This window comes from Excalfactoria chinensis, chromosome 18 (assembly GCF_039878825.1).
Source record: "Excalfactoria chinensis isolate bCotChi1 chromosome 18, bCotChi1.hap2, whole genome shotgun sequence".
Classification (NCBI taxonomy): domain Eukaryota; kingdom Metazoa; phylum Chordata; class Aves; order Galliformes; family Phasianidae; genus Excalfactoria; species Excalfactoria chinensis.
The window spans coordinates 3,922,192-3,946,714 of NC_092842.1; the positions used below are offsets into that span (position 1 = coordinate 3,922,192).

Genomic DNA, 24,523 nt, shown 5'->3' on the forward strand with positions numbered 1-24,523 from the left:
GATTGCTGAACTCGGAAGAAGAATGTAATGTGGTTATTTTCCTTTTCCATGGGGGATTTGGGTCATGAAGTAGATGGATGCAGACTTTTTTTCCCCATTTTCTTCCACTAAGAACACTCTGTAGTTTCTCTCTGCTTCCTTCCAAGGCACAGAAGTTGATTTCTTGGGAGACTGTTCCCAGTTCTGCTCTTCGGAATGGTTTTCTTTCAAGGATGCATACTCTTGGACCAGTACTGTGTCCTAAGCTAGGCAAGAACGTGCATTTTGGTCATTTGTTAATACTATAAGGCGTCATACAGTCTATTCTCATAGTGAAGACTCTCAGGAACAAATTTTGTTTCAACTGATTTTAATAAAACAGATTTCTTATAACTTCAACTTTCACAAAAACTCCTTTAACTCTACAGAGGTTAGAATAGTTCAGACTTGCTTCACAGTGGTGGCACCAGGCTCATCCTGTGGCAGGCAGAGCACCGTGTAGTCACCAACTGAGTGGGGCAAACCAGGCTGCTCTGCCTCTCTGAGCCTTGAGTCCTTAATGGCAGCTCAAGGAATTAGAATTGGAAGCCACCTAAGTCAAAAACATCACCTTGGTAGCTCATCTGCCTGGAAGGGAACAGGGAAGTCCAGTGGTTTGGGGCTACCTGTCAGTACTTGCAGTGAATGATTGGGAAGCTGTAGTTTCAAGTCAGGAGATGATCTATGCCTTCACCCCCACAACTCCATGTCTGTGAGCAGAGTTGCCAGAGAAAGCCTGGAGGCAGGACAGCCCCTGCCCAGTGTGCGCTGTGAGGGAAGGGGCTGGAGCTGCAGCCCGAGCTGGAGTCAACAGTACAAAACGCCATGATCATTTTCTACTTTGTGAAGAGAGCTTCCCTGCAAACAACCCAGCTCCAACCATGTTACGTGGCCACGCTTCTGTTAATGCTGGAAGCAAAAAGAGCTGAGTGTCCTACACCCACCTGTGTGCACTTATCACACGGCTAAGGAAAACAGGACATGGAGGTGAATGGCTGAGTGCTACCACAGGAAGGATTACATAATGGGCAGGAGGTAACTCTTCAATTCTCAATAAACCAGTGACCAGTAAATGCCCCCTTTGCAATCGAGTCTGTGGCCAGGGCACTACACAGGAGGCTGTGGTCCCTGCATGTCAGCTCCCACGCTGTGCTGCTCGCTCTGCTGCTGGAACTCCAGGCGGGTCTGGCGGTTGGACTCCAGCAGCTCCTTCAGGCAGGCATGAAGGTGATCGTTCTTCTCCTCCAGGTGATCCAAGCAGGAGCTGATCTGGTCCAGCATGGAGTTTATTGCTGCGTATTCTAAAAGCAAGAGAAATAAGAGGTCGTTCAATGCAAGTATGTTGTCACTGCAGTCGCTGAAGGCCGTGGATGCTCTTGCAGAAAATGCCCACAGCATTTGGGCTGTCTCTTATCTGTGGGTAAAGTAAAGTGCAGCGGAATGCTGCAGGTATTGAGTTCACTTGTCAAATGAGACCAAGGGGAGGCTGGAGAACTGGTAACAAGATCTAAGGCAGGTTACCTGGGTGGTCTGACAGCCTGTGATCTCATATGTAAATAGCTGACCATGGGCTGATCCCATGCAGCAATCCATGTACCAACAGGACCAAATCCCAAGGGCAAGGCAGCAGTTCGAGCTGCCTTAGGGATCAACCTTCCTGATGAGGCTGCAGGCATTCCGGCAGCGTGTCCAAGTTTTAAGTGTTTGCTTCGGTACAATGGCATCTCACAGTGACAGCACCGTTCATCAGATGAAGGCAGCTGTACTGCAGTGCAATGCTTTGGATCGCTCCAAGCCATATTCCCACCATCACGGCCTCAGCTCAGCCGAGAAGTGCCCACAGCTGCAGCCCCAGCTATCGGCATTACAGCTCACCGCGCGGCACCGAGCAGCGACCGCAGCATCGAGGTTAAACCGGGCCGGGCCGGCCTTGCAGGGCCTCCCACGACAGCCCCGCGGGGGGAACCGCTGGGCAGGGGGTTCCGCTGAGCACGGAAGGCCGCGCTGCCCGCACGCACCTTCCTCCCCGAAGCCGTCCCCGTCCTCATCGCCGCCGTCCCGCCCGGCGGGGCCCAGCGCCACGTGCGGATCCCCGTTAGGCCCCGACATCGCCGCCGCCGCCAGCTCCCTGCCGAGCTAACTGCCGTTAAGCGGGTGTTCGGGGCGAAACAGAAGGTTACGTCCCCGTTCTCCCGCAGCACTACCGCCCACCGGCCGTTCCGTGTCGCTGCAGCTCCGCGCTCCGCCCTCAGCGCGGCCGCCATTTTGGGGCGTGGAGCCGCGGCCGCCGCCCCGCCCCTCCGCGCCTCCCGTGCCCGCAAGATGGCGGCTGCCGGCAGGGCCTGGAGGCTCGCGGCGCTGCTGCCGCCCTGGCGGCTGCGAACCCCGTGTCGGTCCTCGTGCAGCGCGGCGCGGGGCGCTGCTGCCGGCGGCGGCCGCTTGCTGCTGGGCGCTGCCTTCGCGCTGGGCGGCGGGGCCGGTCTCTGCCTGGCGGCGCGGCATCGCCTGAGGGAGCACTCGGCCGCGGAGGTAACGCGGCGCCGGGCCCGGCGGGAGAAGGGGTGGGTTCTTCCGTCCCCGTGGTGCTCGCGGCTGTTGGTGGCCCGTTTCCGATCGGGAAACTGCTTAAAATGATGAGAAAGAAACTCTGGGCTTGTTTCGCTGGAGGAGCAGTAAGAAACGCCTGTCAGAAAGCCGGAGCTTGCAGGGGTGCGGAGCGTGGCCTGTCACAGAGTTGCTGCTGTTTCCAGCGCCCGCTGAGGCCGCGCAGCCAAATGCATTGTAAATAAGAAGCAAACCGAGAAGTCTGCGATGTTTTATAGTGTATGACCAACCACTAGCACGTGTCGGCTGCTGGAGCCAGGCAGGGAACGTCCTTGGGGCGATGTTTTGCTGTTGTGCCTCCCTTGGTTAATTCCAGCGCTCTGAATGTAGGCCGGTGTGTCTGAGCGCTTTGCTGGCTCAGCCTCTGCCATCGGTTGAGGTACAGCGCTGCTTCCCCTCACTGCATTGAAACCAGCAGCGAGGCCTCCTCCTGCACTCCCCACCCGAGGGTGCTGCACAGGTTATAGAACCCCAGACTGTGTGTGGAAGGGTCTGCTGGCTGGGTCTCGCTTCTTTTTGGTTTATTTTTGGCTGCGAATTGGAGTTTCCAACAGGTTGAGCAGATGTTAAAAGATAAACACAACCAGTTATTGGTCCTGTGAGGTGAACGTGATGTTGTTTGTAGAAAGCCACTTTGAACTGAGATGCACTGATGATCAGCTGTTGGGACTCAGTGACTATAAGTTTGCTACAAAAAATGAGGGTGAAATCAAGATGAGGTTTATACTTTTTAGAATAAAACTAAAACTTTCGGTCTTGTTTTCTTCCCCAGCTGCCTGCAGGGAACCTGCAGCTCACCCTCTACCAATATAAAACCTGTCCTTTCTGCAGTAAAGTCCGGGCTTTTCTGGATTATCATGGGCTGCCCTATGAAATTGTGGAAGTAAACCCGATAATGAGGAAAGAGATCAAATTCTCTTCCTACAGAAAGGTGCCCATCCTGCTGGCTGATGCTGGGAGCCCTCTGGTAAGTTGATTAGCTGACTTCTCTCAACCATTATGCAGGACACACATTTCATGCCAGAGATAAAAGGGTCTGCTTACGTTCTATGGGAAGAGATCACTTATAATTTAACTCTGGCTTTTTCATATTAGTGTTGCTTTGCTGTTGCAAAGTGCTTCAATCCAAAACCCAATAGTATTGCCTGTGCACCTGTCCATCAAGTTCTCTATTATCAGAATGGAAAACAGATTTGAAATGTGTATAGGAATTATTGAATCATGGCCTGAACCACTGATTGGGCACCTGGGGAAAGGACCTGGTCAGCCTTGGGAGCACAGGTGGGGGCAGTTCAGCTGTAGGGGTGGGATCTGGCTGCACCTCTCTTACACCTCATTTAAGGGCTGACTGCCACTGGGAGGGATCTCCTCCTAGAAATCCCTCCTTGGTGAAGTTTTCCCTGTGAACCTGGAGTCTTCTGATATGGGTGAGCAATCTTCTTCCCTTCCTTTCTATTGTGCTGGTCCTTCCGTTCTCACACCTTTGCTGTAACTCCTTTCCCATTGTATTGATTTGTCTAATTGCTACAAAATGGTACTTTAAGTGCTTTAAGAGATCTGCAGGAAGGGCTGCCTGTGGAAAAAGGGACTGCAGCACTAATTTGGAAACCTCAGCAAACAGGGGGAAAGATTGAGAAATTCCTTTTCAGTATCACCAATTTCTGAAAGTTTGTTTGAATTCTGTTTTTCAGCAGTTGAATGACTCTTCGGTGATCATCAGTGCAATAAAGACCTATCTCATTTCCAAGTAAGGAAACAAAACAATGGAAGAAGAATTGAATGTGACTGGCCCTGTGAATCTCACCTGTGAGATTTTCTTTGCATAAAAACTGCCCAAGTTTGTACTAAGCTTAAGTTTAGCCATAATGTCCAGAGTGCAGTCAGATCTCTCTAGCTGTGGCCTGTCCTTTGGATCCACTTGAGAAACACAGGAAGTTTTATGCCTGCAAAAACACCCTGTCTAACACAGAAAAATAAGACAGACTTTTTATAGTTATTTCAGAGCAGCTGTTCCAAAGTCTTTGCAAAACTTAGTTCAGATAAAATTTGGAACCGCGTGCACTTGGACTAATGTTTTAAAGTCTCTGTCTGTCAATTTGTTCTTTGCTCTTGCCTGGTTTTGTTGCATTCTGATCAGGTGCTGACTGTATTTCTGTCCGCAGGAAAAACAGCCTAGAAGAAATCGTGTCCTTTTATCCTCCCATGAAAACTGTGACTGAGCAAGGCAAGGAGGTACTTGAATACGGGAATAAATACTGGCTCATGCTGGATGAGAAGGAGACGAAGCGAGTCTATCCTGTCAAAGAAGTGAGAGTGTAAGTGCTCTCAAGTTTGTGGGTCCTTCAGGTAGTGTCAAGCCTGCTCCAGATATCCTCATGGTAGTGTGTGTTAAATCCTGTGGGTGCTGACAACACCTGCCATGCCCTCTTGGTGTCTAAAAACTGGGTAGCTGGTGTGGCTTTGTGTGTTATACATCATTTGAAACAGTGCAGGGTGACCTAGTTCCCTCTGCCGTGGTCATACCAGACTGCAGTTGCCTCCACTTTCTTTCTTGGCCTTTATGTCACCGAGGGATGCCATAGAAAACAAGTTTCCGTAGGGTGTACTTGCTCCTTTAGTTCTCAGGGGGAGGAAAAGCTAGTGCTCTATCTTCAGTCTTAATTACAGATGGAGATTGGAGGAGCCTTGCTGAAGATAATGCTCCTGAGTGCATTTCAGAGAGGTCACCAAAGCACGTGTTTAGGTAGGGCTTTCGACACAGTTGTCCTTGGTAAAACCTCTGGCTAATGTCAGTGTGATTCTCTCTGCCTCCTCTAACCCTGCTTTCCGTACCTCACTCACTGACACGTCTTTTTCAATACCCTCAGGGAAGAAATGCAGTGGAGGAAATGGGCAGATGACTGGCTTGTTCACCTCATCTCCCCCAACGTTTACCGCACCCCCAAAGAAGCCTTGGCATCTTTTGATTACATTGTCCGTGAGGGGAAGTTTGGCACTGTTGAAGGTTTCTTTGCCAAGTACCTGGGGGCCGTTGCCATGTTCTTCGTTAGCAAGAGACTGAAGAAAAGGTTGGTACCACTGAGCGCAGTCATAACTCCCTAATGGCCATAGCTGTGAATTCCACAGCTTAAAGAGCAGAATAAAGAGCAGAATCTCAGTTTGAAACCAAGCCATTTAATGCAATGTAACAGCTCTGTTTCTCTAGCTGGACGTATTGAACTCCTCATCTGCTCTTTACTCGCTAGCTGTCCCCTTCACCTTAAAATACCTTCCTGATTTCCCCAGCAAAGACCAGCCCAAAAGATTAGAGATGATGAAAGGTTAAAGAACCAAACCCGTGTTTTCAGTCTAGTTCTTTTCTTTGTTTAGGCATCACCTTCGAGATGATGTCCGAGAGGATTTGTACGAAGCAGTTGATAAGTGGGTAAAAGCCATTGGCAAAAATAGATTGTTCATGGGTGGAAGCCAACCAAACCTTGCTGACTTGGTAAGCAACTAATAAGTGGTTAATTCCTGTTTCTATGGTTACACATATTGCAAATTACCTGGTTGTTCATCCTTGTGAAGTGGTGAACGTGAACATAGGCAGGGAAGGTGGTTTACACGAGCTACAGGCACGTAGAGCATGTTAGCAAAAGTAGGGCAGTATTTGCTGCTTTCCTTCAGCAAAATGCTCTCTACAAAGAGCCTGCAGGGCAGTGATACAGACTGTGTGGAACCATGAGGAAAGCAGTTTGTAAACCAGAAGGACAGCTCTGGATAGCGAGTGCTGGTGAGCAGAGCCTCACACCTGCACAGGCTGCGTTACACTTGGTGCTGAGGAGGTGCTCCTTGCAGGCAGCATTGCGGAGCAGAGTGTGATTCCTACCCTGAAATGGAGGGGAAATATTTTCCACCAGGGCTTGATACTGAGCTGGTTTAAATTCTGCTCCATAACTGCGTTTAGATTCTATCCTTTTCTTAACTATTTCCTTCAAGTAGCAGTTTGTGTTCATGCAACCTTTCTGCACGTTCCATCTTCCTTACTAACTGGAGCGTGCTGTAGGCAGGTAAAGAGCCTTATTTCCTGGGCTGTAGAGGTGCTCTCATTGATAGCCTGAGCCATTCTGCACCACTGACTTTCTCAGTGTTGTTCTGATCTATGTCCTCTGGCGCAGGCGGTGTACGGAGTGCTCCGGGTCATGGAGGGGCTGGAAGCCTTTGACGACATGATGGTCCACACCAAGATCCAGCCTTGGTACCAGCGCATGGAGGAAGCCATTCAGAAAGCTGCAGCCTGATGCCACCTGCAGCCTCCTTCCCGAAATACTTGCATGGGGGAAAAAAACTTCAGAAGGAATGTTTTATTTTTTAAGGAGTTGAACGGACTGATCACAGCTCTGGAACTGACATGCAGGCACTGAGACTGTCCTGTTCAGAGCCCCGAGCTTCTGCGAGCAGAGGGATCCCGCAGTGTGCAAGTGTTTAGAAGGATGGGGGCAGGTACAAGAGAGGTGCTTGGGGCACTGCTGGAAGGAAGCAGCAGCTCGGGCTGAAGTGAAGAAGCACTGAGCAGACTTCTTTGAGGTGAGAGCCGTGCTCAGAGCACAGCACTGTAAGAGCAGGCTGCTTTCTTGGCTACTAGCGAGTGTTACAGCTGCATCTGGTCCGATAGTTCTCAGCAGCTTTTGCTTCAGGCTGTCTTCCTCCATTCATCCACACGGCTGTTCTGCTGAGACATCGGGTGCTGGATTTTAAAGACGAGTTCTTCTGCAATAGAATCTGTGGGGCTGGGGGAGAATCCCCAGCGCTGGGAGAGGCGCCCTTCCTCTGCCGGGACGTGCTGTGCTGACGGGCTGGGAGCTTTGCTCTGCCTCGGAACGGTTCTGTTGGTGATCCTGTACGGTGTGCGAGGATAAAGGCTTCTCTGACAGCAATTCGTGTGAGCTCCTACCTGCAGCGCCCACAGCACGCCCTGCACACAGCTCTAGGGCCGGGCACTAAGTATGAGGTCTCAGGAATACCTCTGGAAAGCAGTTTGTTTTAAGGGGGTGGGAAGAGAAGGGTTAAGGGGTGTTGGTGTGTGTGTGGGATCTCCAGGTGTTGAGTGCTGCTGTAGCAGCTGAGCTGGGAGCGATGGCTGCAGGTCCGATGGCTGCAGGTCTGATGGCTGCAGGTCGGGCTGCGGTGCTTGCGGCCGGCTGGATGTGCTGCCCTGAGGGAAGGGGAAGGTTGGGAGGAAGCCGCTGGTAATTGCGGTAAGTGACCCCGCGCGTTGGGGGCTGTGTGTGATGTAAATGTCCGGGTTTATGGGCATGAGTTCGGAGTTTGTTCTGAGGTGGCAGAACGGCCGCAGTGCGGCAGCATTTTGGTGCCGCTGTCCTTGTCAGCGCTGCTGCGTCTGCTCGAGCGGCTCCGAAGGCCGGAGCTGGGCCTGCAGCGCGGTCCGTTCTCGTGCCTTTATCTCCGGGACGGCGAACGCGGCGCCGAACCGAACCGCTCCCCGCGCTCTGTGCGCAGCGCGTTGCCGTGGCGACGGGGCCGGGCGGGGCGCGGGGCGGCGAGCGGCGGCCGAGGCCGGTTTGAACCGCCCAATGGGAGAAGCGCGGGCGGCGGCGGGGCGGCGGCCCCGGAAGTGCTGCAGCTTGTCCTGCCCGTGCTGTCCCTATGGCAGCGGGGCGCCCCGCCGCATCGCCGCCGCCGGCGAGGACCACCTGAGGCGGCCCCGGTCGTGGAACGCGCTCGGCAGCTCGCGGTGAGCGGGAGGGGGCGGACGGGCCGTCGGGCGGCTGTTGGAACGCGACGGGGAGCGGCCGAGGGGAGCTCGGCCCTTCTGCCCTCAGCGCGGGGCCGGGGAGGTCCCACAGCACTACTGCGCTGTGCGGTGACGCTCCTTCAGCACGGCTGTGCTGCTCGGCCCTATGGAGCCGCTCCGCTCCTAGAGCAGCACCGGCCGCTTTTCGCTTCCAGTTCCGAGCTGACGTAGCGGCCCGTTGGAGTGAACCGTTGGCCCGAGCCGGAGCACGGGCTGCCTCCGAGGGCGTTCCTTGCCCCGCAGGTTGTGTGCCCGCCCTCCGGTGCTGTCCGTAAGGTCCAGCCGGCAGTTACGCGTTGGCAGCGCTGTGTACGAGTGCAGGAGAGCTGCAGTGTTCTGCCCGGCTGCTCAGGCAGCTCTTTCCCCGAGCCGGGTGAAGCCGGCCGTGGCCTCGTGCTGAACCGTTTCCTTGCCCGGTGCCTGTTCCTGGTGTGCTGTGATGTTCCTCATCAGGACCTGACGTTCTACATAAGCGATGTGCCCGTGTTGGTTTCACTCAGAGCAGGGTATCACACCCTGTCCAATTAATCACGAGCTGCAAACAGTCATCTGCATTCTGTTCTAGCAGCGCTATGGAACAAAATGACGCTTTAAGTAACACTTGTACCATGTCCCCTTACACAGCAAACTTTGAGGCAGCGTTCCCATAAGGTTAACAGCTCCAATAGCTCCGTACCCACTGGGCACAGCAGTCCGCACCCGTTTTTCCCAATCCCATCAGTAGGAGGCAAGCAGCTCACACTGCTCCCAGTTCAGGTCTGTGGATGGGACTGGTTGGCCAGCAGTGTGTTTGTGTTTGCTGGGCTGTGCAGCACCAAGGACTTGTGTTGCAGGCTTTTCTGGGTCAGGCCCTCTTGTGTCATTATAGAAAATGGTTTTCCAGTGTTTGAACCAACTCTCAGTACGTATGGAACAGCAGGCTCAGTTGTTTCCTCATCCTGCACTTATCAGAGGAAGCAATGACACGCTGACTTTTGTTACTTGAGTTCATCCATCTGATGTATTTGAGTCTGTGTGTTGTTGCCTTTGTTTGAAAGGAAGGGAATGTTGTGAGGTTGGCACTGTTCCCCACCAGTTGGTCCCGATGGTCCTTACGGGTCCCCCTTCCAACTTGGGACATTCTATGATTGTGTTGTTTCTGCATCAGGTGTCCCTTATCCATCGACAATGAAATGACATCAGTATCTACACAGAGCACAGTGTCAAGAGGAGCCAAAAGCCTTAAAATAACTGTAAGTAATTATACCTGGGTTGACAGAACTCTGCTGTTGGATTTTTCTAAGCTTTGCAGTTGCGTTGTACTGAAGAATCCTTCCCTTACCTCAAGGGAAGATTCACACCTACACTGATTTCTTTAACCTCATGTCTCCGGGCTTTTCTGTGCGAGGCAATTAGTGTGCAAAGTTGTACCTGTGTGCATCACAGAGGGAAAATCTGAACAAGGATCCAAAGGCTTTTAAACGTTGGTTTGACTTCAAGAATTTGAAGTTAAGCACATGTGTGAGAACTTACAGGTTCAGAGATCCAGGGTGGAATGAGCTGTTTGTTTCCTGGTGGGTTTTCTAATCCAAGATGTTAAATTAATGCTTTTTTCCTCTTCCTCTATGAGATTTCTATTCAGTCTGATGGTGTTGGTTACTGCAATCCTTGATTTGCTTGACTGTTCTGATGCTTTGAACACCAGTGACTCTATCGGTACAATTGCATTTGTTCTTTAACAGCCACAAAAATATTAGCAGCAGAGAAATGATTTGTGATAATAGCTTTACAGCACAATAGCATGTGCTTCAAAATGGCAGATGCTATTGAAAGACAGCACGTGCTTCGACCAAAACTGGCCACTGTTGCTCTCTGGCACAGAGGGAAATGTTGTTATTTCCAGTTTCCTCATTCACAGGTTTCCTTTCATTGTATTGCCCTTTCCCGTCTGTGGGAGAAGAGCCATGAAGAACCGTTCCTCATCTCCCCCTTTGCACGTCCATGTGGATGAAAACACCCCTGTCCATGTCCATATTAAAAAGAGTCAGAAATCCACACCTGCAAAATGCCAGGTAGGAGTGTGCAGCTGGGTGTTTGTGAGGGCTGCAGGGAGGAGGCAGTCCTGGAAGCACCACAGGATCTTTGAGGTCTGTTCTACCATAATATTAGAACTCAGACCTGTTGCCTTTTTCACTGTGCGTAACCAGTGTTGAATTTTCAGTGACGTGTTTTCTGTGTTTAAGGTGATTTCATTATGCTATAGAATATATGGCTTGTTTTTGTATTTAATTCATTGATTGGGGCTGGACTCAATCATCTCTATGAGTCCCTTCCAGCCCCTACAATTCCATGTCTGCGAGAACTGTTGCTTTCAGTGTGATTTAGCTTGGGGGATTTTTTCTTCTTATGTCCTGGTTTGTATTCTCATACTGTTACTTCTTCAGCTTCTTCCCTGTTTTTGAAGGAAGGGTTTGGGGTAAGGAAAGAACTGAATGTTCCACATTCTGTCTTGACTATATTAAAACTAACATGTTTGGAAGAAGAGAGGCTGCATTCAAACCATCTTCTGGCATTAAGCACCTTGTCAATCTGCAGAGCTACACAGGATCTCTTCATACCCTTGTCAATAGTAGATAGAAGGCAGTACTGAAGCTGGGTTGTAGCTCTTTTGCATCCCTTTGAAGTTGGATGTTTGTGTAAAGTTTTTCTCTACAAATAATGGATGCTGCTAGCTCATTTTTACATCTGCAGACATACAGTTATAAATTCTCCACTCATTTTCTCTTTGATGCTAATGGTAAATCTGGATCTGACAGTGAAGTCGCTTCCTGCTGTTAATTAATTCCCTGTAGGGTACTTTAGAATGGCTTTTCTTCCTCATCAGATATTCAAGCTGTGCAAACACACTTTGACTTTTCATCATTTAGAGCACCTCAAATTTAAGACAACTAAATGTGGATATAGTTTTGAGTCTGAAACAAGGAAAACACCTCAGGGGCTTTTCATAACCAATCACACTGTATGATTCTTTTTCCTTTGGTAGGAAGGAGACTTCCTGCCCCATTCCCTGTCCCCAAACCTTCCTGCTGGCTGAGTAAGGCTTTCATCACATCCACGTTGTGGCTATTTCAGTCATACATCAGTCTTTACATGATAAGCAGCAAGAATACATCAGCTGAATGTGCAGTGACCTTTCCTTCTGGCTAGTGTGAGCCTCCTCTGCGGGCTCACCTGCTCTGATGTATAACACTGATTTTTTCTTTTGCCTGTGAGCAAAATCTTCCATTTCTTTTTGCAGCAATAAAAATTGTCAGTAGTTCTTAACTGGTCTTAATGATTGCTCTTACTTTCTCTGTTTCATCTTCAGCAAAAGCACAGACAGAAAATGAAAGGGAATACTGTGAACGTGCGCCGAGCAGTCCAGGTGAAAACAAAGGCCCCCTGGATGCCCCCAGGAAAAACATCAGTCCTTGATTCCACCTGCAAATGGGAGGTAAGGCTGCTTCTGCTCCCCCCAGCCAAGCTTTAGCTGAGGTTGAGGAAGAGTGGTTGTGTAGTTTCAGGCACTTATTCTTTCAGCACTTTTGAACTTTCCACGTGGAAATAAAAAAGCTGTTTATGTTTTGTTTTTCCTGCCTAGTCTTGTTGCAGTGATGCGACGCGGTCTCTAGTTTTGGTAGTTGGGTTTAGAACACAACTTATATCTTTCTGTGTGGGGAAAAAGAGCTGCCATTTATTGTTCTTTTTCATTAGGGACCAACTCAACGCCTGGAAATCACACCTCCAGATTCAGATAAAATGATGTCAGTGTTGCGCCTGAGTGATCTCTCTACAGATGAGGAAGATGCTGTTTGCTGCAAGATGAATGAATACGAAAGGAAGATAGATAGCCTGATGAATGTAGTGGGAACGCTGAAGAATGAGGTGAGGGGACCAAGTAAAGACCTACTGGTTCTGGCTTTGTAGCTGATTATTTGGCAAGAGGAGATGAGAGCCTTGATGAAGTGGGAAACTGCTCAGCCTGCTGCTTATGGCGCTAAAGGAAATCAGTCTGAGCTGTTCAGAAAATCAGAACTAATTTACTGCAAAGTTCACAGTGCCCTACTATGAAAGTTCTCGAATCCGTGGCAGTTTCATAAGGTATCTCTGTGCTTTAATGTCCAAATCATCTTTCTTCTACTCAAACCCAAACCTGAGGAGTTGTCATTCCAGAAGGTGAAAAGCACAGTTTGCTGATGTTCTGTACTTGAAGAATCCACTCATTCCTCAAAATAGTTTCTCCTGGTTCTCCTTTAAAATACTCAGGCCAGCGATGTTGTGTTTTCCAGCTAAAGAGCCCCTTATATGTGCTTGTCACCACTTAAAAATGGATAGGGGAGGTTTCCAGATCTCAGTAGATGCTTGGAGAGAGGGAAGGGCAATTGTTCATTTCCTCTGAGGGTCGCAGAGGTTGTATTCTTACTTAATTTATGCAAACTAAATGAAGCTCAATGTGGTAAATGAGAATCGAATTTGCATGTATTTTTTTATGCTAATCCTTTTCTATTCTATTTGTTCTATGAAAAACTGAATTGGTTACTTGCATAATTGTAAACCAGAGTTCTGTTTTGATAATAAGAGAATTGAATCTAAATAATTGGACTGTTTAACTAAATCCACGCTCACTTCCATTTTGTTAGCTGCAATTCTGTGCAAGCAGGGGAATCTCGGGTGACTTTTTCTGCTGCATAAACAAACAAACTTGGTGCACCAATTCAACCTCCCTCCATATTCTCTCTTCTTGTGTGTTTTCAGCTGTTTTGTGCTCCCAGCTGCCCAATGGGATGCAGGAGGAGCAGCGGTCAACTTCAGCTTTGTCTTAAATTCTATTTAAATAATCTTTTTCAGGCTAGGTTGCAGCAACAGGAGCAAAAGCAGCAAATGACAAAACGTCTCCTTGAGGAACAGAACAAAGAACTGAATGAGGTCACGCAAGAGCTGGTAGAAACAGAACATGAGAACACGCTGCTCAGGCACAATATTGAACGCATGAGGGAGGAGAAAGATCGGACTATGTAAGAAAGCTCCAATTCTCCACTGTAATTAGTGGTATTTGCAGGATACCTTTTGCTGCTGTGGGGTTGTTAGAGCTTTGCAGTTAATATTTTGAATGTTGTTTGAATGTTTTGAATTTGGTTTGCTGAGATTACAACCTCTAGCTAAAGGCTTGGGGCTGTATGCATTAGTGAGTGTTCTTGCTTCGTGTTGAGCCACTGGAAGTCTCATCTCCAGTAATGATTAAGGTCCCCGGGAATGCCCAGCTTTGCATTCTGGCCTTGCTAGTGTGGTGCACACTTTGGTACAAGCTAAATTTGTCCCCTCTAAATTAGTGTTTCTTAGTTGTGATCCTGGCAAGCTCTTGGAGCCTATTTGGCTTCTGTCAGAACAACTTCTCTGGTGAGAGAGGGTGAATTTAGGTGGCTTTTATCCTTTATTTAGTGTTTTTTTTTCTTTCTGTTCTAACCCAAATAACTGTATGTTCATACTGTCTGCTACAGCTGTCAAAGCTTCATGTTCCTCTGATGGCTGAATTCCCATTGCAGGCAACAGAAAAAGTACTTGCAGCAAGAGAAGGAGTGCCTGATGTCCAAGCTGAGTGAGGCAGAGAGAGATGGAGCAGCAGCAGCCAGAGAGATTCATGCCCTGAAACATACAATAGAGAGACTCAACTGTGTAGGTGTTGGCTTTTTTGTTCTTGCCTTTGCTGCACTGTACTGTTCTATGGCTGTCCTATAAGAATATTGCTACAGCTGCTGATCTGAAGAAATGTAAGAGGTTGAGGGATTTAACTTGCTGAAGATGTTTGCTAAATCTCTTTGGAAACTGGGTATTTATTTGCAGCATCCAGTCACCTTCTGTCCATGTGGTGCTGACTGTGGCCATACTGTGCTTTTATCAGCTTCACGCTTGAATTCCAGGGATTGCATGTGAACAATACCCCTTTTTTTCCTACTAGGAGAAACACATGAGCAGCTCAGACATCAAGAAGCTGACGAGACAGAAAGAGCTGCTGCTACAGAAACTGAGCACCTTTGAAGAAACCAACCGTACGCTCCGGGGACTTCTCAGAGAACAGCACGAGAGGGAGGTGAGCAGTGCTGAGAGCTTCAGCTTGGATGAGTACTGAAGGCAGCGCTGCGTAATGGACTGAAAATGGAACCTGAGTTTGAGAACTCTGTAACTCTTTATCCCACTGCTGCCTTTGACCATTGTGTCACAAAGGATGGTTCTGTTTATTCCTACCTACTTTGCTAAAATAAGATTGACTTTGCTGTGAGGGCGTTGCAGCATCCAAACCTTTGGCATCTTTAAGAAGTACAGGCACTGTGTTGTCAACCTGCTCACCTGGAAATTGCTCTTCTTCCTCTAGTTTTTATTCCCTTTGAACAAAAGCAAGCCAATGTTAACCAGTGTTTGCTCAGCCACCAGTGAGACTGGAGGAGAGGGCTGAGTTCTTCTGTGTGACTTGCCCTGAGTAATGAGGAGAGTTCTAAAAGTTCTTAAGTTACTGTTGTGCTTCTTGCTATTGTCTTTGTATGGGGGAACTGGGGAAGTTTTTGAGATAGGTTTTGATATGTGAAATACTGAGCAAATTCCGTGCGTGGTATCTTCTGGTAATTGCTACTGCAACAAGGGGAGACCTGTTGATTTCTGCAGTTCCATTTGTAAAAAGCAGGCTTTTTAGTTAACAGTTTTTCTCACACATTTATTTTGCAGAAGGATGCTCAGAAGGTACTGGACAAGCAAGCTGCGCTGTTGAGAATGTTGGCTGACTCCGATGAAGAGAAGATGGTAAGTAAACCAAAATATCCTGCTCTGCAGGAAGACGGAAAATTGTGAACTCTTGGTCTGTATTCAGCCATCTGCTGACCCGAATGTGTTTGGTACTTAAAATCTGAGTGGTGTTTGTTTTCCAGCAACTTCAGCTGAAGCTTCAGGAGAAAGAAAAACAGATCAGCACTCTTGCTATCCAGATACAGGAAGAAAAGGTAGCTTCCTTATTCTGTATTCCCCTTCTTGCTCCACCTTCACAAATAGCCCAAAATATGGGTTTGTACTTGCAGACAGTTACTTAATAAGGAATTGGATGACTGGCTTTGTTAATACATACGTTGTTTGTGTATATATTTATGAAAATAGGCAGTTACCTATTCCCACACAGCTGTGTGCTCAATATTCTGCTGAGAAAACATCCATCACCAAGATGAATAAGCACTATTCTCTCCTTGTTTGGGCCTGTTGTTGAATTACTTTTCTGTTTAAGGCCTGGTGGGTTCCTGATATCAAATTCCAGTTTGCCCCTCTGTTTAAGAAGGAAAAGGCAGGTGCCATGGGTGAGGTGTGGAGGATGTTTTTCACTTGAACAAATTTTCAATGCCAGTCGTTTACATCTGATATAAAATAAATGATTATTTATTTGTTGCCCATTTTGCTGGAAAAGAGGAGCTGTGAGGGTCCATATGAGAAAGGTGGAGATGGCAAGAGACAGCATCAGATTTCTTCACCAAATGGTTACATGTTAGAAAGTGTTCGTTCTCACCAGCTTACTGAAGAAAAACATGGGTGTCTTGTTTTATCTTATTTAGGATCAGACAAGGACTGCAAGTGAGCTCTCAAAATCTTTGGAATCAGTGAAAGGCCATTTACAAGCACAGCTACGACAGAAGGAAGCTGAGAACAACCGTCTGACTACACAGATCCGGGTATGTTTTCAGTGCTGCACAGGTCTGTGCAAGTGGTTGACAAGAGAATTTTGTTTTGTTAAGCTCTACAGCTGCATAAAGTAACAGTGTTAGGTGTATTTCAGTCAATAAAAAGGATGTTCTTGGGCAGATCAGAAGGCTCGTAGAGCTGTATTTCCCTCAGTCAGGGTGGAAATCAGTGTTCTGGAGAGCAGCTTGTGAAAGAGGAAGTGAAGACTTCTTCAGGAATTAATAGGAATAAGGACAGAGAAGGTTGGCTCTAAAGTACAGAGAGGCCATTCAAGTTACAGCCCTTTAAATTAGGGTGAGATTTGCCTCATTTCATTGGAGCCTTAAAGGATGTTTGAGAGTCGACTTTTAGTTCTGGTTTGTGAAATCTTTTGTCTCGAGGTGGAATACTGGGAATAATTTCAGAGTTTTAAGCCATTCTAGAAACCGGTAACAAAAACTCAGAGGACTAATTAATTTTGGCATTTTAAACTAGTTTTTCTCCTATGTTATCATTTTATAACCTGCAGTGAAATAATTTGTGTAGCTAGAGTAGGCTGTAGCTTTTTGTTTACAAGCAGACAAATGCTAGAGTGCATTAGGATTAAATGTATAACTTTGCTTTTACCGTATCCATGTGAGCATGAATGCCTTTTTCACTCTTAGAATCGGTGCTGGCATGTCTGTTCATGTTAGGGTAGGACTGAGTAGCAAGTACCCACGTGTGGAAGGTTTGAGGTTTTATGCCGATCTTCCTCCAGTGTTTCTAGGAAATGAGTTGCTGCTTTAGGTATGTAGGTATGAGGACATGATTCCCTGTGGTCTGCTTCCTCCCCCCACTGCAGAGTCTGGAGTGCAGTGAAACTCAGCAGAAGGCAGAGTTGGAACGTATCAAGGACCAACTGAAAGAACTAAAGCAGAAGGCAGACCGTGATAAAGATGCCCTGAAGAAAGCCCTCCGTGCACAGAAGGAGCGGGCAGAGCGGAGCGAGGAGTGTGCGGGACAGTTGGCTGTACAGCTGGCAGAAAAGGTACTGATGAGACACAGGGAGAGACCTCATTTCAGGTTGTGCCTTTAAAACTTTTGGCTTCTGGAAGCGGCCCTGGGGGAGAGCCTCTGCTTTCAACTAATGAGGTTTATTTTTGTCTCGGTGCCTTGGCCCATTTGTGCTAAGTTTAGAACAAATCCAGTTTTCTCTGCTGTCACAAAACCAGCAGGTCTGATTTTTGTGGGTTTTTTTTTTCCACCTTGTTATTCAGAACTGTCTGAGGATGGAAAAAAGCCATGAAAATAAGGACTGGTGGTTTTGGCTGAGAATTTCCAATGAAGTGGGTTGTTAATCCACAAACCTATTGAAAACTTACTGAAGGATATCAAGGAAACAGAAAAGTCAGACAGTCAGAAAGGAACATGGATTTTATGCTCCTTGATCTTTTCCTTGTTTTGAGAATACCGGAGACCAGAGCCAGTACCAACATTTTACCCATGCTTCATATTTCTGCTAATTTATTTGCTGTCTTCAAAGAGGATCCTCCTTTCCATGCTGTTATGTTTATTTTCTAACAGCAGCGCTGCTGGAGACCTCTCTGTGAAGAATCAGGAAGAGCAAAAATAATTGCTTTGATATTTTTAAGCCTTAATGAAGTCTCTGCAGATAGGATTCTTATTCATATCAGCCTCTGCATGCTGTCTGAGTATCCCACAACCAGCCCAGTAATGTTTTTCTCACTGTGTTTCCTTATAACAGGACAGTTATGTTACAGAAGCACTTTCTACTCTGGAGTCTTGGAGGAGTCGCTACAACAAAGTAGTGAAGGATAAGAGCGACCTTGAAATGGAGATGGTTACAGTGAACAGGTTAAAATAAGATCAGTATAGAGAACCTAACATGGGTGTGAATGAGTTCGTAGTTCAGAGATAATTTAATTGAATACAGTAATTATTTAATTTGAGCCATCAGTAAACATCCAAGCAAAAGCAGCCCTGTCAGTGGGGTAGCAGAGTTTGGAGGGATCAAGAGACAAAGATGTGGCTTCTGCTGCTGACTTGCCACAGCAAAAGTGGTCCATAAGGGTTTGCTCAAGCTTAAATCTCTGTGATCCTTTGCCTTTTTTAATGCTTTTAAATAATACGGGATTTCCTCCTTTTGAGATGATGACATCTCAGTGATGATGAATGAAAGGGATTAGTTCATGGTACTTTTGACATGATAGTAAATAAGTGTGTGTTGCTGCAGGAAAAAAAGTAGGGATATGAGATGAGAGAAGCATCTCTTGATAGTGTGTATCTTGGGGGCAATGCATTTGAGTTCCGGGGGAGAATTAAGGTTGGTTTTCAGTGAGTGGAGAAGATTGAGGTAGCTGAACAGAATGTGATCAGTGTGTAAATGTGAATAAAGCAGGAGGATGGACGGGTAGTGAAAAGCCACATCTCTGAAGCTAATATGGAAGAAGTAGGAATCTGATTCTTTCTTGTCACTGAAGGGTTATTTTTCTTTCTGCATGGCAGCCGTATTGCAGATTTGCTAGAACAGCAGGCAACCCTGGAGGACAGGATGCGAGAGGACAGAGATGCCTTGATGGATAAATTGCATCAACAAACTACAGAGACCACTTCTTTCAGAGAAGAGAATGAAAGACTGAAGGTCAGTGACTCTAAGCTGAAATACTGCACAAAGAAGCAGAAATTATAATGAATTTCTTGGCCTCTGACAATGGAGATGAATTGCCTTGTTGCTGCTGCTTTGTTTCAAACTAGTTTCACTGTATCCTGAATATGATGGGGAAAGCTTGCTAGGGTGGTTTTGCTGATTCACACTGTTTATTTGTTTTCTAACCTAGACAGCGTTAGACAGTTGGTGTAACAGTTACATTCACACACTCAGCAGGAGATGCTTTTTTTTTCCAGGCAAGTGTGGTCCCAATGGAGGAGAAGCTGAACCAAGCGCAACTGGAAGTAGAACAGCTCAAGAGCTCTGTCAAGAGTTACGAAGAGTTGATTGAAACCTACAAGACACAGGTGGGCACCTTTTGGATTCCTTCCTCACACAGATGTGCTTTCTCTTGTTACCGTTGTGGTTTATTCTGTTAACCTTTCCATTGCTCTTGGAGATTCCTGTGGTTTTGATTCTTTTGGCATTCAGACTGTTGTGTGCTTTAATGCTAAAGTGTGGGAGATTTCCCTTCCTCAGTATCTGCTGGTAACTTTATCATTAGGAAGAGCTACAGCAGAGATCTTGATTAATGGAGAGGGGAAAAAGAAAAGGACAAACCCAACACAGGCCTGAATTATCTTTCTTTTCCTTGCTCCTCTTCAAAAGATAAAGGAACACAGTGAGATATCTGGATATTTGTGTATTTTGGAACATGAAGTAAAAGGGGTGAATATGTGTCAGGAAACTCAAATGAGGCAGGGGAAGCAAAAAGTGAATTTCCATTCCAAGTTTGGCCTGCAGTGATAGTCAGGATGGCAAGAAACTTGTTGCTGATTCTTGAGCAGTTTTAGCTACTCCAAAGCACAGCGTGCGTGTTGAAAACAATATGTAACAGGTAAAGTACATTTGTTTTGTGTGTGCCCAGGTGCTGAATACCCGCATGGAAGCAGATGATGTGGCTGCAAAACTGGAGAAGTGTGATGAAGAGAAGAAGGCACTTAAGGATGAAATGAACAAGGAGATCGAACTGGTACTGATTCCTCTAAGGGCTGATCTGTTGCAGACATTCATTGCCTTTTTTTGATTAGCTTTGTTCATTCAGCAGAGAAATTACTGAAGATTTAACAACTTGTCTATGTGATGTTCTGTAGGGATGTTTAAATCGTGTAGTGCTTTTTTTTGCTGCAGAAATAGTGGCTTAGAACTGTACTGCTGTCTGCTGTGGAACAGCTGTCCTTGTAAAACAGCTTTGTGCTTCTAGTAAAACTGAAGGCCAGGATCCATGGATATCAGATTGTAAAGGGGGTAGAAGACCTTAATTACGCTTTGACCTCCAATGCTTGACAGACAAATATCCACAACATCACAGTGCAAATGAAGGGAGCTTTCAAAGGAGTGCTGTCTAGACTTAAATGGTTCTAACCATTTGAAAATTGCTTATTGCTTTCTTTAGGCTCGCCAGCAGTTCCAGAGCCAGCTTGCTGAGTTGGAAAAGCTGCCTGAGATCCTGAGGATCACAGAGACACAGTTGGCAGAATGTCAGGACCAGCTTCAGAATTATGAGAAGAAGAACATGGACCTGTCTGTCATGATCGCAGATCTTCGTCAGCGGGTAAGGGACTGGCAGAAATCTCCTGCAGCGCAGCAACCCTGACTCTGAGACCAAGACGAATTTCTAACCGCAGGAAGGTTCGAGCTGCTCCGTCTCTGTTCTTGTCTCTTGTTGAAAAGATTAAACGTGCACTGCAAAATAAAGGTGTGTGCCATGTCTTTGTGTGAGAAGCTAGCAGCGTAGCTACCCGCATTCCGTACTGTTTGAAAGGTTTCAAATCCCTTGGTGCAAAACCATCTTGGGACCTCAACAGCAGCATAACACTTGCAGATGTCACCGCTCCCTTCTGTTACTTCCATCACCTTGCTGGCTTTCCCTTCTGTGTCTTCTGCTGATAATGCTGTCCCAACCTTGTTCTCTCACCCTTGTCTCAGGTTGTTTTCCCAGTCCCTGCTTTATGTTCCCAGGAGCACTGTGTAGGTGTTCCAGAACAGCTGTAGACAGGCAGGACATCTACAGTCGTGCCTCAGGATGCAGCAAATAATCTTATAGTCTTGACAGCTTTACTCTCCTTGGCTTGGAATGGTAAACCTTCCTCGTGTTTAAGTCTGTGCTGTCTCTGTGGGCTCCTGTCAGGTATGTGGCTGTTCTTAATGCGTGCGCTTTGCTGTACTTAAAGGTGTCTGCTCTGCATGCAAGCTTTTACCAACCTAGCTTTCCCTTTTGAAGCGAAGAACTTTCTCATACCTAATATGAGAAATATTATAATACCTACCATATCTAAGCGTTAGCTGGAAGCTCCAATGAAATGGATGTTTTGTGGGCTCAGAGCTTTGCCTTCTATTCAGTGTTTCTTTTCTAGGACTCTCTGGAAATATGAACTGAGCATTTCCTTCCTGGAGAGTGACGTGCATTTGATTTAGGAGGCTGGTCGTGTGTGTGCAGTGACTGTTCTGTAAAGTAACTAACGACTGTGATTTTTAGATTGAGCTCCAGGGGGACAAAATGGAGATGACAAGAGAGAGGTATCAGTCTGCCCAGGAGGAGAAAAAGCAGCTCACCTTGAAGGTGGAGGAGCTAGAAAGGTTAGAAATATGAGGCTCTCTTGTTCTATTAACTTTTCCATACTCTGTTGTGGTTTTCTTTTCACAGAACTGAAACATCTCCAGTCTTGTTCGAGTGCCCCACTGGCCTCCAGGTTCTGCACATTTGCTCGTCTCACAGGGGTCTCTAATCAGTAACTGTGTCCACTAGAGAGGGACTTGTAGGTTCTTGCAGCAAACCTGATGACTGTTGTTAGAAAGGACTGTTCCTGCACAGCAGATACCGGCTGTGGTACCAACATGGCTGGACAGTTTAGAGGTTACTGAATATTGGAGGTTTTTAATCCACATTTGTGTGTGTGTGAATCCTCAGTGTCCTTCAGTCTTTGGAATTCTGATTAGAGAAATGAAGAAGTATTTAGTAGGGCGCTGAGTCACCTCCCAAGACCTGACAAAAAGTTAGTCTGAAACACTCTCCATTTAAAATGAATAGATTTTCTTGCCTTGTCTTAACCTAGAAAACTAGAAACAACGAGCGCCCAGAACATAGAGTTCCTGCAGGTCATAGCAAAGCGTGAGGAGTCGATCCTTCAGTGCCAACTGCGGTTAGAAGAGAAGACCCGGGAATGCAGCTCTGTGGCTCGTCAGCTGGAAATGGCCATTGAAGATGCCAAACGACAGGTGAGGGGTTCTTGTTTGTTGATGTCCCTGCAGCTACACAGGCTGTAAAATGGAAACGTTCCCCAGCCTATGGCCAAACTATTGAAATCATCACATTGGGTGGAATGCAAAAGATGGTTTGGTACCGTTTGGTAGCTCTCAAACCTTTGAGAAATGGAACCCCATGGTGTTGTTTGCAACAGAAGTAAGAAAAGCCCTGGGCTGACCCACTGCTTATGTCCAAGTAAACGTGCAGGGGATTTGTGGGCAGTAAGGCAGGGCAGAATCATTCTTCCACAGTCACCCCTCCTACAAGGTTGTTTCTCTGTTATGTGCAGGTCGAACAAACTCGAGAACGAGCAACATCCAGAGAGAGGGCAGCCCAGTGCAAGATGCTGGATTTGGAGACGCAGCTGAGTAGGACTAAGACAGAGCTGAGCCAGCTGCGCCGGAACAAAGATGATGTGAGTGATGTGTGAGGAGTGCTGGCTGTGCTGGCAGCAGTCTGTCCATAGACAGAGGTCCCTGCAAAAGACGTTTAGAACTTGTTCTGAGCTGAAGTGTGTGTAAGAAAGCAACCAGGGTTATGTTCAAATGGGAGTTGTGTCAGATGGGGTCAGAGATGTTGTGATCCTAGAAGTGAGATTGCTGTATATTCTGCCTCTGCTGCTTGCTGACATTACTTTTACATGGAGTTGGATTGGCACGAGTCCGGTCAGGTTGGCTTTCAGAGATGTCTGTTCAATTCCATACAAGTATTGCTAACCGGTTTTAAAAGGCCAACCAATTAGCTGCGTTGTCTCCTGTTATTTATTGTCTGGTTGCTGAATGATGTTGGGAACGAGCAGAACAAATGGTAAAGGCTACAGCACCACCCGTGGCAACGCCATCCACCGCTGTGCTAATCCTTGCTGTCTGCAGGGATTTCTTGGAACAACTTAAGGAGTGAGCAGGGTGAGCTCTGCTGTCCTTCAGCCTGCGCTCTGTGCTTTGTTACAGGCAGAGCGCCGCTATGAGAGCCGCCTGCAGGACTTGAAGGACCGGCTGGAGCAGTCGGAGAGCACCAACCGCAGCATGCAGAACTACGTCCAGTTCCTCAAATCTTCCTATGCCAATGTGTTTGCTGACAGTGCCTTGCTGGGCTCTCCCAGCCGCTCTCGTTCTTCTCCATGAGGGCAGCGCTTGCTCTGCACCTCTGCTCTTAAGCACAAAGTGAGCACTATGTTGAAGCCATACGGTGTGTGGAAGATGGGTTGAAAATGGAGAAATTTCAGGGTCGCTGAAGGGAGGAGTGTTTTCTTTGCAGCAGGAGGTGATGGGATGGTGACGGCATGCAGTCTTAGCGTGCAGAGCATTAGCAGTGCTGCTCTGGTGATGGAGGTTGGTGTCACTCTGTAAGCTGTGCCCCAAAACCAGATGGTTTTGCATACAGTGGGAAAGGCCCTTTACTCTGGCTGGTTTCAGCCCTTTCAGCCCAGCAGTGGTTTCAGTTGTGTTCATGTTTGTCAGAGCTGTTTTCCCACACTTCATTTTTTTTCCTTCCCCCTGTTTTGTGTCCTGGGGTTGATCATGTGCTATTTCTGCTTCTTGTTATTACATGGATCAGATGGTGGGAGGGAAATCCACCCACCCTCAGGGGGGCGAGAAGCTGAAAATAAGGGCCATGCCGGGGCTTTGTGTTTGTGAGAGGTTCTCCTGAAGCGCTGTGGTGTTTGCAAACAGTTTTATAGCAGAAATAATGGTTTATTTTGTTACATTGACTCGTGTTGTGCTCCATGATCTTTGCTATTTTTTAGTCTGATGCTCACTTTGCTTTACCCCACACCCCCATCCTGGCCTCCAAACAGCCCCAGGACTGTGCCCAGACCAGCTGTGTTCAAAGGGCAGGTTGCAGCTCAGCCTCAGCCGGGTCTCAGTGAGCGCTGTGTGAATTCGGTGTGCATGTGATCAGCTGGAAGCCCGTTGGAGAGCAGCTGCTGCTCAGGGCCTTCATCAGGCCCACCTGCATGCCCCGTGCTCTGCTCCCTGCGGGTGGTTCCTGGTGGGGAGGAAATCCAACGTTGCTTTTGTTTTTTACCCCTCTATATCCTATGGCTGTGCGGGGGGGGTTGTTTGTCATAAAGCTTTTCTGAGATAATCGTTATGTGAGAAGGCAGTGATTCGGTGTGTCACTATTTTAAAAGGAAATCCTAAAGGTGCTATGGAGGAAATAAATGAATTGGGATTGATTAGATGGGAGCGTTTGCCGTCACTGCGCTGCGCACGACGGCGGCTGGGCTTTACTTGGAGGGGCTGGAGGAGAAGCCGCCCGGCTCTGCACGCAAACCGCCCGCACGGCAACGACCGGAGCGGCCGTTGGGTCTCAAAGCGCGAGGAGAGGAGCGGAACAACCGCTACGGCAACGGAGCCGCTCCGCGCTCAGCCGCTCCGCAGCCGCTGCCGGCGGTTCCTGCGATAGGCGGCGCCGGAGGGACGCGGCGCTGCCGGTT

At 47.5% G+C, this 24,523-nt stretch overlaps 3 protein-coding genes across 4 annotated transcripts; 2 read left to right on the forward strand and 1 right to left on the reverse strand.

Annotated features, from left to right (window-relative positions):
- Window positions 1-73: 73 nt before the first annotated feature.
- BBLN (bublin coiled coil protein) lies at window positions 74-2,178 on the reverse strand. Its single transcript, XM_072352981.1, has 2 exons — window positions 2,037-2,178; window positions 74-1,319 (listed from the first exon to the last, which is right to left on the reverse strand). The coding sequence occupies exons 1-2, from the start codon at window positions 2,125-2,127 to the stop codon at window positions 1,126-1,128; spliced, it is 285 nt and encodes a 94-aa protein (XP_072209082.1). The 5' UTR covers window positions 2,128-2,178; the 3' UTR covers window positions 74-1,125.
- A 79-nt stretch (window positions 2,179-2,257) lies between these two features.
- Window positions 2,258-7,570, forward strand: PTGES2 (prostaglandin E synthase 2). Its single transcript, XM_072352980.1, has 7 exons — window positions 2,258-2,547; window positions 3,395-3,589; window positions 4,314-4,369; window positions 4,785-4,937; window positions 5,490-5,690; window positions 5,992-6,109; window positions 6,780-7,570. The coding sequence occupies exons 1-7, from the start codon at window positions 2,341-2,343 to the stop codon at window positions 6,900-6,902; spliced, it is 1,053 nt and encodes a 350-aa protein (XP_072209081.1). The 5' UTR covers window positions 2,258-2,340; the 3' UTR covers window positions 6,903-7,570.
- A 625-nt stretch (window positions 7,571-8,195) lies between these two features.
- On the forward strand, window positions 8,196-24,266 carry ODF2 (outer dense fiber of sperm tails 2). 2 transcript variants are annotated; one of them, XM_072352866.1, is made up of 21 exons: window positions 8,224-8,356; window positions 9,564-9,648; window positions 10,314-10,467; window positions 11,763-11,888; window positions 12,149-12,319; window positions 13,283-13,449; window positions 13,978-14,107; window positions 14,391-14,522; window positions 15,152-15,226; window positions 15,352-15,423; window positions 16,021-16,137; window positions 16,971-17,156; window positions 17,874-17,983; window positions 18,635-18,770; window positions 19,034-19,144; window positions 19,705-19,809; window positions 20,233-20,391; window positions 21,316-21,416; window positions 21,893-22,055; window positions 22,373-22,498; window positions 23,034-24,266. In XM_072352866.1, exons 3-21 carry the CDS (start codon window positions 10,360-10,362, stop codon window positions 23,205-23,207), a joined length of 2,469 nt encoding a protein of 822 aa, XP_072208967.1. In that variant the 5' UTR covers window positions 8,224-8,356; window positions 9,564-9,648; window positions 10,314-10,359; the 3' UTR covers window positions 23,208-24,266. The 2 variants fall into 2 exon arrangements, with proteins under 2 accessions (XP_072208968.1, XP_072208967.1); XM_072352867.1 differs by lacking the exon at window positions 10,314-10,467 and having other exon boundaries at window positions 8,196-8,356.
- The last annotated feature ends 257 nt before the right edge of the window (window positions 24,267-24,523 follow it).